A 10827-nucleotide genomic window follows, 5' to 3' on the forward strand; every position below is an offset into this window, starting at 1 on the left:
GAAAAAATGGAATCAATTGCCTCCTAATGTCACGGGATTGCATTCAATAGGTTGTTAATATATGCATATCTACGTAATTGTTAAAAATAAGAGGAGGGTATTATAGGAATTTAACTTTGGAAAATAGTGTGTGGAGAAGATGACAGGTGGCATAATATGAATTCTTTTATTAGGGTAGAGATTTGAATATTCAATATTTATTTTCATGTTTTGAAAACCGGACCGGACCGGCCGGTTCGACCGGTTCAACCGGGAACCGGTCCCGGATCCGGTTCTTAAATGCCAAAAAACCGGTATTCATGTGAACCGGTAAAAACCGGTAAAAACCGGTCGGTTGAACCGTCAAAACCGGAAATTTTAAAAAATATATATTTATTTTTCATTTTTTGTATTTTTTATATAATTAAATATAATTATGACATCATCCGGTTTTTCCGGTTTTTGAGACCGGTCCGACCGGTTGGACCACATCGAACCGGTAAGACGACCGGTTTGGTCTCCGGTCCGGTTTTCAAAACCTTGTTTATTTTAGAGTGTGATTTCTTTCTTTTCTTATTTCAGTATTCGTCGTTTCAAATCTGGAATTTAGAGTACAAAATAAATGCCCCTTGTTTGTCCAACCTGCACAAAAGGACCGGTCTCGGAATGAACCCGAAAAAAGACCGAGACCGCACCGGTCTAAAACGAGACTGGACCAAAAAAACACCGGTCCTAAAAAGGAACATATCGAAAAAACCCGGCTTGAGTACGTTCAAGACCGGTCCGAAAAAAAACCTGACCGTTCTGAGACCGACACAAGACTGGTCCGAGACGACCAATCTAAAAAAAACGGAAGCCAAAGTTTATAAATATATTATTTTTGTGGTAATTACATAATTTTTTAATCATACACTATCTAACTTCATTTCTTTTTTTCTTTTATTAAGCTTTAGTGTATCATTTTTAATAAGTTTAATCTATCTCTTTAGTGTTAATCAAACATTTGATAAGGGAAAAGCTCGAAACCGAAACTAAAAAAAACCAACAAATACAGAAACCTGGCCAAAAAAACCAAGAAACGACCAAAAACCCGAACACCAAACCGATAAAGGCGCACAAAAAAACCGTGAGACCAGACCGAAAAATACCGAGACCGGTCCCAAAAAAGATCAGTCCGAAAGAGACCGTTCTGAAAAAAGACTAGATTGAAAAAAAAATCAGCCCGAGAGCGGACGTGACTGGTCCGAAATAAGACCGGACCGCTCCAAGACCGACCGCAAAAAGACCGGACCGTTTCGAGACCAACCCGAGACCGGTCCGGGACCGCAAATGTGCAAGTCTAAGTCCGAGTACTCATGCACCGAGACAGCTCAAACCGAACCATGTTTTTTTGGACATCACTTACCCGATCCATGTGCCCCGATCCATGTGCCCTCTAGCTCTCTATTGTATTCAAAATTGGTTTCCCACCGCTCAACTGATATTGCAAGGTTTGGGGAAGAAGACTGGCTTTTTGTGAGGATACTAAATATCCCCTCCTTTCACCATCATGCATCTATCTCCTTACCATCCCTTAATTGAAAACCTTAATGTTTGAACTTGAGACCTCCCATCCGGAGTCACCAATGAACGTGATAGTTAATTTAATCTTATTTCTCTACAATCAAAAACGAAAGAGTTGACTATGGCCTCTTTTGAGGTGGCTTCTTTCTACCTTAAAACCAGGGTTTGTTCTTATGATTCATTTCAATAATGGTTTAACACAATTCTAAGATACACATCACTCGGCTTTTCCCGACATACAGATAACTTTGATGAAAAGACGAAATCCCAAAAGGTTATGGGGAGTGGGGTGTGCTAATTGCTAAGGGATGCACTTTGGCGCTAAGGCTAGCTATACACCTCCTCGTGGCTCTCGCCAAGAAAGGTCATTGAGATGCTAGCGAGAAGAGAGAAAGGGAAAGAGAGCATGTGATCTTTTTTTTCCAAAATCAAACCAATTTAAATGTTATCACCACCACTCCCCAACTTTTACAAAGTGACACGCTAACCTTACGTGGCTTCAAAAAATCTCAAAAACGTTTATGCGACATGATGTTAACTCACCATCACTCCCCTGTAGCCTAAATATCTCACTAAATACCATGTCAATTAACAAGCTATTGAGCACATGTCAATGCAAGGAAGAACAAAAATAACCTGTATTTACTTTGTGGAGATTAGATTACACATCGTTTCAAAGAAACTACACACATCTGGATTCTGGACATGTATATCCTCAAACATTACCCTATATTGAAAACTGGAACACCCAGCTCAAACATCTACATAAGATTCATCATCTTCTTCATTCTCCCACCTTTTTCTGCAAACTAGAGTTGCCTGAGAATTTCTGCATCCACATCCTCTAATTCCTCAGTTTCGCCGTTTTCTTTTGGAACTATGATCCCATACCCTCCAGATTTTCTTTTGTACAAGATATTAATCTCACCTAAAACCAAATCATCCAAATCAATACAATCTCAAACAAAGAGTAATAAAAAACGCCACAAATTCTTACCAGTTTCTTCATTTCGGAAGCCATAAAAGTCATGATCAACATTCTCTAGTTGCTCAATTGCTTCTGATACAGTCAAAGGGGGCATTTCGAAATATTTTGTGCGAACGATCTGAGCAAAAAATTTCGAATTTAGCTTCACATATAGAGGTATGAATATAATTCAAATGCGATGTAAACCCTAACCTCATCGGTTTCACTTGAATCTTCTACTTCTTCCTCTTCTTCTTCTTGAGTAACCGCAAGGGAATCCTGATCGATGAGTATCTGTGGGTCTCTTACCTTGAGCCTATCGAATCCCTTCATGTGTCTGCCATGATCTGAATCTTTCTCCTTAATCTTCCTTAGCTTCCGTTGTATGACTGAAGAAACTGTATCGATGCTTGCGTATGTAGTTTCTGCTTCTTCTTCTGCCCGGATGACGCCATGCTTCTTGGTAAACAATGTAACCTGTGTAACAGAAGCAAATTCATCAGAAAACGACTCGAATTCAACGATTTAAGTTGAATTTATGGTCGTAAGATGCAGACCTCTGTTCGACGAACTTTTGGGCCTTTTCCAAATTCTCCACCCCGAACAGAAACCCTAACATCTACTTCGCGAACAAGATGGCTGTGCTTTTGAATGGCCTTTCCCACCTTATCCTCGACGTGAGTCTTCACAGATTCCGACAACTGTTTCATACACAAATCATCAAATTGTTTCAGATTTTAAGAAATCAGTATGAACAGATGATAAACCCAAACATTACCTCAAGATTTTTGCCTTGGAGGATCAATTTCACGGAGGAGAGAGGGCCATCCCATGACATTCGAATTAGAGAAGGGGTTTGTTTTGTGATGCTGTTTTTGGGCAGAGAATGAACGAAGATCTTGAAACATGGTGAAGATGAGTTGAAGAAACTGGATTTGTTTGATGAAAAAGAGAGTGATGATGAAGAAGACAAGGGACATGATTGGGGTACATGGTTGTTTGTTATTTGTAAGGTTGGAGTTGGAGACGCATAAAATGCAGCCATTGTTGATGAATTCAGTCAAGACTAGGGTTTTTCAGAGGCTTTAATGGGGAAGATGAATGAAGTTGTTCATTAAGAACAAATTGTTTTCTGAAATCTGAATCATTATCCGGATTCAGATAACATGCGTAGGCGAGTGGCAGAGTCTATCAACAAATTGGGCCATACCCTTCTTGTTTTCTTTTAGTAGCGGCGGGGACCACTGAGGAGTGAGGACCCATCAAAATAATACCGTTAATAGACGAAGAAAAAAAATAAAAAAATAAAAATAAAAAATTTAGTCATAAAAAATGACTTTTTCGGCTATAGACACGCATTCCGCGGAGGACCCTCTGCGGACCTCCGCGGAGCGTTATTTCCACCGCGGAATCTAATAAAGTGACAATTTTTTATTGTTTACAAAATTGCTCCGCGGGGTCCTCTGCGGAGACATTAACCCCTCCGCGGAGGGGATGGTTGGCTGGGGTTTTAATCCCTCCGCAGAGCCAGTGGCGAGGAGCTCCGCGGAGAGATTAATGACTCCGCGGAATGAATGGTTGGAACGTTTTTTGACGGATTTTTTGATACAAATGTTGTTTTTTCATTTTCTTATCTCCATTTGCGATCAAATTTGTCTAGTGTTACTAATTTATTTTCCAAAAGAAAGATGAGTTTTGTTATTCTATGTACCGGGGGTTTTTGGCAGATAAGTAATGGGGTTAACACCTACGTTAGACCTAAGTTTAACAACTTAGGTATACTGCTTCCGCCAAACTTTGATCGTCGAATATTGTTTGATTTGGTCAAAAGTAAGGCTAATTTGCTCCATAGTAATATATCATTGCCATTTCAACACCCGGTTCATGGGTATGTTATGAATATTGTAGACGAAACAGATGTTCATCAACTCAGAAATGTAATTTCTGAAACGAAGGAGATTGTGCATTTGTATTTGGAGGTGTTTGAGGGATGGGTCGAACCGACAGAAGCGGTTGAGAAGATTGTACCATACAATGTTGAAAACATTGTATCTGATAATGTTGAAAACATTGTATCTGATAATGTTGAAGAGTGTCCAAAACAAGAAACTGTTGCAGTGAATACAGTGGAAGAAGAAAATTTATATGAGTTTGGAAGACTGGATGACAAAACTTTGTCAGATGGTGAATAGTCAAATGAAGGCTGGTCAGAAGATGAGTTCACACACGGGAAAAAAGCTTCAGACATATTTTACGGTATGCCTCCCATACCTGATTGTCCTGATCCTATTGTTGAACCCGGACCATTTCATAGTTTAGGTCCAAATGATGATATGTTTGTTCGTCAAACGTATGATAACAAACAACAACTAATATTTGCTTTGAGTCTTAAAGCTACCAGAGAAAAGTTTCAGTTTAAGACCAAACATTCTAACAAAAATCGTTATGAGGTATATTGTGAAATTGAGAACTGTAGTTGGCGTTTATATGCAAAACGCATTGTTCCCACTGATGAATTTGAAATCAGGAGTTTCAACAACGTGCACACATGTTCGTCATTACAGATACACCCTAATCATAAGCATGCTAATAAAAAAGTCATGGGTACTATATTGCATGAGATTATGGGAAAAAATCGTTCCAAGGTTTGGAGGCCTAATGAAATATCAAGGGATTTGAATGCTTTGCTGGAAATTAATGTAAATTACAAACAAGCTTGGCGTGCAAAACAATATGCTATGGAATTGTTGTTGGGATCCTCTGAAGAATGTTTTTCCAAACTTCCTATCTATTTTCACAATTTGAAGAGGCATAATCCCGGTACAGTGGCGTATATACAAACAGATTCTGAAGATTGTTTCGAGTGTTGTTTTTATGCCATTGGGAGCACGGTAAATAAATACAAAAACTTGTTATTTAATATATAATTATTTGTAAAAAAATTGTAGAGTGTTTATGTGTTCCATTTTAATATGTTGCAGATACGAGCGTTCAAACGTTTTTGTCGTAAAGTTATAATTATGGATGGTGCGCATTTGAAGGGTGATTTTAAGGGAACCATATTGCATGCAGTAGCTATGGATGGGAACAACCAGATAGTGCCCCTTGCGCACAGAATATGTAAAAAAGAGAGTGGTCTTACTTGGACATGGTTTCTTGAAAAGTTGTATGAATGTGTTGGTGATTGTCAAGAATTGACTTTTGTAACTGATCGGGCCGATGCAATTCGGGTTAGTATTGAAAATGTCTTCCCTCAAGCTCATCATGGCGTGTGTGCTTTTCATCTACTAGGAAACATAGTACACAAGTTTGGGAAAAATGACAAAACAAAAGTGTTGTTTTGGAGGCTTGTAGTCTAGATTTGTGGTCTACTAGGCCGCAAGTAGCGGCGTATCTAAGTGAAATTCCGCGTGCTAAATGGACTAGAGCATATTCCCCGTTGAAACGGTATGATTACATGACCTCCAACAGTGCAGAGTCCATGAACGCTTTATCTGTAGATGCAAGGAAGATGCCTATAATACCCCTTCTTGAGTTCTTCCGTCGTCTTTCTCAGGAATGGTGTAACAAGTGTCGCATCGATGGAGGTATGAAATTAATTTAGACTTTAATTATCTCTAATAATAATTTAATTATATATATATATTCTTTACAGGGAAACGTTCAACAGTGCTAACCGAGTGGGCTGAAAAAGTAGTTAGTAAAAATGAAGAGCGTACGACAGGATGGTCCGTTTCTGGTGTTTCAGATGCAATATATCAAGTGTATGATTTCAAACATGGTGGCATAGTTGATCTGAGGCAAGAGACTTGTACATGCAAATATTAGGAAGGAACTGGGTTGCCTTGTGGTCATGTCATAATGGTCTTAAAGCACTTGAAAAAAACTAACTTCGGACATTTGGCTATAGATGCTTACAAATGGAAATGTACCGGAGTACGTATGAGGAGCCGGTTTACCCCCTTCCAGAACCGTGTGATTGGGAGATTCCTTCCTTGTCTTGCTGATTTTCTTCAATTTTGCTGTCAATTGCATCTAAAAAATCAACATGTCAATAATGTAATATTTTAGAAATATACCAAATTTAAAATATGAGTTTTTTACCACTGTGAACGAAGTCCGCTGATACCATGCAACAGCCCTCTTTCGTTGCGGCCTACCAATAGGAGTCACTATTTTTGTGTCATGTTCACCCATGTCTTGTGACGGCTCACCATGCGTAGGTGTAGGCGCAACTTTCTCCTCCAAACCACCATAGTCGAACTGTGTATCATGGTAATATGGTTCTTCATCCTCTTCATTTATCATCTCCTCCTCCTCTACAAACCGTTTGTTTGGCTCATCCATGTAATACACGATCTACTTTAGATGATAACTCAGCCACAACGCCTAGTAGACGCTTCACTAATGCCTTTGTGCTACTCTTCTTCTTCTTTACGACCCTCGTTGATGTGTCGCTTGACGTATAAGTTGTTTCTATTTCAGGATGTTGCGAGGAAGAAGCATTTGTGGCAGATTCAGTCGAACATGTATCCGACTTGTACATAGTTCTTCGAGGAGGCGAGGCAACAACAGGTGGACTATTTCGGACCGGACTATGTTGCGGTGGAGGAGACTCTTCATGGTTAAGAGTCCAATTGACGTAGATTCTGTCGGGATGCGTACATAAAATTTGGTTGCCTCGGGGAACGTCTCCAAAATCCAGATCTATAGAAAGAAAATTTAAGTATCATGCTATTATATTTTATACTACAAACCGAAGTTCAATGTTATTATCGTATAAAAATAAAACAATGATAAGTAATTAAATTTATTAGAAAATAACCTTAAACGGCAGCATAAAACCAGGAACGGTATACTTGTGTATTTTCTTGGATTCGGGATTGGCCTCCTTGAATTGTCTAAATTCTACTATTTTCTTAAACATTCCACGCATCATCTGCGAAGTATACCTCCAAAAATACGTACCCCATGCAAACCTGCAATTTTCATATTGTATATTATAGTTATTATTATTGTATTCTATTTTTACACAATATTTAAATGTAATACTTGTTCCAATCATCTCTATTATCAGCAAGCTTGTATATTGCAGCGGGAATGCACGTTTTAACGTCCCGTCCGTGGAGTCCCTTCAACACAAAAACAAGCTGGATAATAATCACAACATCTTCATCTTGAACTGCCAAATATTTTGGAGACATAATGAAGTCTTCCAAATCTTTCAACCGCATACGCGCATCAGAAATGTCTGGGAACAACCGAGCACGAAGACTTGAATTTGACCGGCCTTTTTCATCGTGGAGTAAATCCACATAAGGACCAACTTTTAAACCACAAATGAGAATATATTCCGTTTCACCAAAATCCAAATGCGTCCCTTGTATATAAAAAAAAACCTCCCCATTTCAAATACTTCTTGAGACCTTACTTCGTGCAACATCATCAAATGCACAAGTAACAGATCACCATGTGGGATATGCATTCCTAAGAATATTCCAAACGGCGAAGCTTCGAATAATTGTCGTTGTGATTGTGTTAGCCGCGGAAAATAATCTTTAATGATAGTACCCACCACACCTTTTAAAGTTAAATCCGCTTTTTGATTGAGATCTAAATGCTGCAAAACATAAGATTTAATTTAATTTAATTTAATATAAAAGGACATGAAAAAAAATTAGGAAATTATGTTTAAGGTCATTCCGCGGAGGCTTTAGGTCATTCCGCGGAGAAGGCTCTGCGGATAGACCAACACCTCCGCGGATAGACCAAATTCGCTTTTTTAAACAGCATACTTCACTCCGCGGAGGGTGCTCTGCGGACTGATATAACCCTCCGCGGAGAGACATACACCTCCGCGGAATGGATCATCACCATTCCGGAACCCACCTGTCGAACTCCATTTTTTGCTATCTAAATTTTTTAATTTTGCCTATTTATTCAGTTTAATATAATCGGTTTTCAACAAATTTCATACATATACAACATTAATCCAAAGAAAGGAATGTGAGAAATACCCGGGATCCTAAACCGTCGCTCAAAATATTAGGGAGATTGTCCTCCATTACTGCCGGAATGACGTCGTAATCGAAGTCCTGGTCGCCGGTTTGGACATCGGAAAATGACGTCGTTTGCTATCGTGGTCGCCGGAATCTTCGGTGTCGCCAGAATCTTCGGTGGTAAGTCGATGCGGAGAACCGTCTTTGTCAAAGAGGAACCGGGGGACCAGTGGGGGGACCAAAGAGGAGGGTCCGATTTTGTCAAAAATAAGACGGGCAAATGACAAAAATACCCCTCTCCGCGGAGGTAATATCGATCCCCGGAGGTCCACAGAGGGCCCTCCGCGGAATGCGTGTCTATAAGTGGAAAAGTCATTTTTTATAACTAAATTTTGAAATTGGCCCCCTTTTTTTTGTCTATTAGCGGTATTTTCCCTACAAATATTCATCCATTGTCCGTTTCTTGCCAATTATCTTAGCAATATTTACAAAACTTACAAAATGCCATATGCATTTGATACATGTTTTCTAAAAAAATTGTAAAAAGGTAATATAATCTTTATTTTATATATATATTGTAAAATAAGTTCTTTAACCGGTTATTTTGTACACATTCACTTCTTATAACATGTTACATCAAAGTTATGATCGACTATTTTAGGTTAAGCTCTCAATTTGTACACATTTAATCCTTAATGTTTTTTGTTGCAAAATAAGTCATTATTGTTTTTGTACACATTCAGTCCTTATGATCGGTTTCTTTAGGTTTTACTCACGTGGCATCCTACGTGAGACAATCATGATGCGTAGCTCGTCCCTCACTTATATTAGTAACCTAATAAACGAATCAGTCAAATAATGTTGGTGCCCTAATTTCTCCAAGAAGAAGATGTCTTCGACTTCAGTTTCATCTATCTCGATGGCAGATAATGAGATTCTTTGTGATCATTGACGGGGCTTCTTTAGGGCCAGGGGGGCTGTCCCCCCCCCCCCAAAAAAAAAAAAATCAAAACTTCAAGCTCCGTCACTGTTTGTAATTACTTTCTCCCAACTTATATTTGCACTTCTAAGACAAAATAACACTCTGAAAAAACATTTAGAGTTTTCCCTAATTCCTTGGTATGTCGATTTTGACTATTTTTTAGCAAATGAGTTTTTTGTTCTTCTCAAATTGAAGATGAGCTTGCATCTGTTAAAGAGGAGGTTTCTTGTCTCAACCACCTTGAATCGCAGAATACTAAAACCTAGAACGATTAGGGTTTTGTCACGAGGACTAATGATACGTGTCACGAGCTTCTATTAATTTATTAATCACTAATAAATTAACAAAGTAGATCCCCAATAAACTCTCATGTTAATAATTGCTTAAATCGGTCCTTGCCTGCAGCCCAAAATGACTTTGCTATTAATAGTAGTATTACCAACTGTTGTGAATGTGGACACTATTTCCAACAATTGAAATCATTATGACTAATATATTTTCTTCACCTAATATAATGTAGTTGGTATCAATGTTTTAAAAACCGGTTTTTTTGTTGAAACGGTATGGTGACCGCTTCCCGGTTCAACCGGTTTCTATATTTTTCATCTTTTTTCATATTTCTTATACATACATACATACATAAATCAAAATTTTGATGTTCACAAGTTCATACATTAAAAATACATATAAAAACAAGTTGTAGATCAATCCAAATGCATTATAACACATAAACATAAGCTTTACATCAATCTACATACATCAAAAAGAAAATAAAGTAACAAAATATAGTTTTAGATGAATACAAACGCATCAAAAAACTTCATAACATTTACCATATGTTTTTATTTAAAGAAATCTAAATAGATGTGAAAAAACCACAAAAACTATTATGCAAAATGATATTTTCGATGTGTTTTTATTCAATTTAACCGGTTCAACCAGGTTTTTGTAAAAACTGGCCGGTTCGTTCTGGTTCAAAAATAGACATAAAACTGGTGATAGTTGAACCGTTCCCTTTTCCGGTTTCCGGTCCAACCGATTCAAACCGGTTTTTAAAACATTGGTTGGTATTGCTATTGAATGAAGTTTGTGTTCGTATTAAATATAGTTGGTATTGTACTGTAATAGTTACTAATATCAAAAGTACAATGATATTAACAAAACCAAGATAAGTAACACATGATTCCACTGACCAGATGAGCCACGTATGGGAACATCTTATTAATAATTGTCTCACGTAGGATGTCACGTGAGCAAAACCTGGAAAAAAACCCCATTATAAGGACTGAATATGTACAAAAACAACAAGGACTTATTTTGTAAAAAGAAAAACATTA

At 38.0% G+C, this 10827-nt stretch overlaps 2 protein-coding genes across 2 annotated transcripts; one reads left to right on the forward strand and one right to left on the reverse strand.

The window, feature by feature from the left end:
* Nucleotides 1-2156: 2156 nt before the first annotated feature.
* Nucleotides 2157-3657, reverse strand: LOC145137596 (30S ribosomal protein). Its single transcript, XM_079071724.1, has 5 exons — nucleotides 3288-3657; nucleotides 3067-3210; nucleotides 2723-2986; nucleotides 2540-2648; nucleotides 2157-2470 (listed from the first exon to the last, which is right to left on the reverse strand). The coding sequence occupies exons 1-5, from the start codon at nucleotides 3552-3554 to the stop codon at nucleotides 2352-2354; spliced, it is 903 nt and encodes a 300-aa protein (XP_078927850.1). The 5' UTR covers nucleotides 3555-3657; the 3' UTR covers nucleotides 2157-2351.
* Nucleotides 3658-4767: 1110 nt separating this feature from the next.
* LOC145139226 (uncharacterized) lies at nucleotides 4768-6337 on the forward strand. The gene is made up of 4 exons (XM_079073129.1): nucleotides 4768-5400; nucleotides 5491-5739; nucleotides 5856-6096; nucleotides 6165-6337. The coding sequence occupies exons 1-4, from the start codon at nucleotides 4768-4770 to the stop codon at nucleotides 6335-6337; spliced, it is 1296 nt and encodes a 431-aa protein (XP_078929255.1).
* Nucleotides 6338-10827: the final 4490 nt, after the last annotated feature.

This window comes from Lactuca virosa, chromosome 9 (assembly GCF_052849685.1).
Source record: "Lactuca virosa cultivar CGN04683 chromosome 9, Lactuca_virosa_CGN04683_v6, whole genome shotgun sequence".
Classification (NCBI taxonomy): Eukaryota; Viridiplantae; Streptophyta; class Magnoliopsida; order Asterales; family Asteraceae; genus Lactuca; species Lactuca virosa.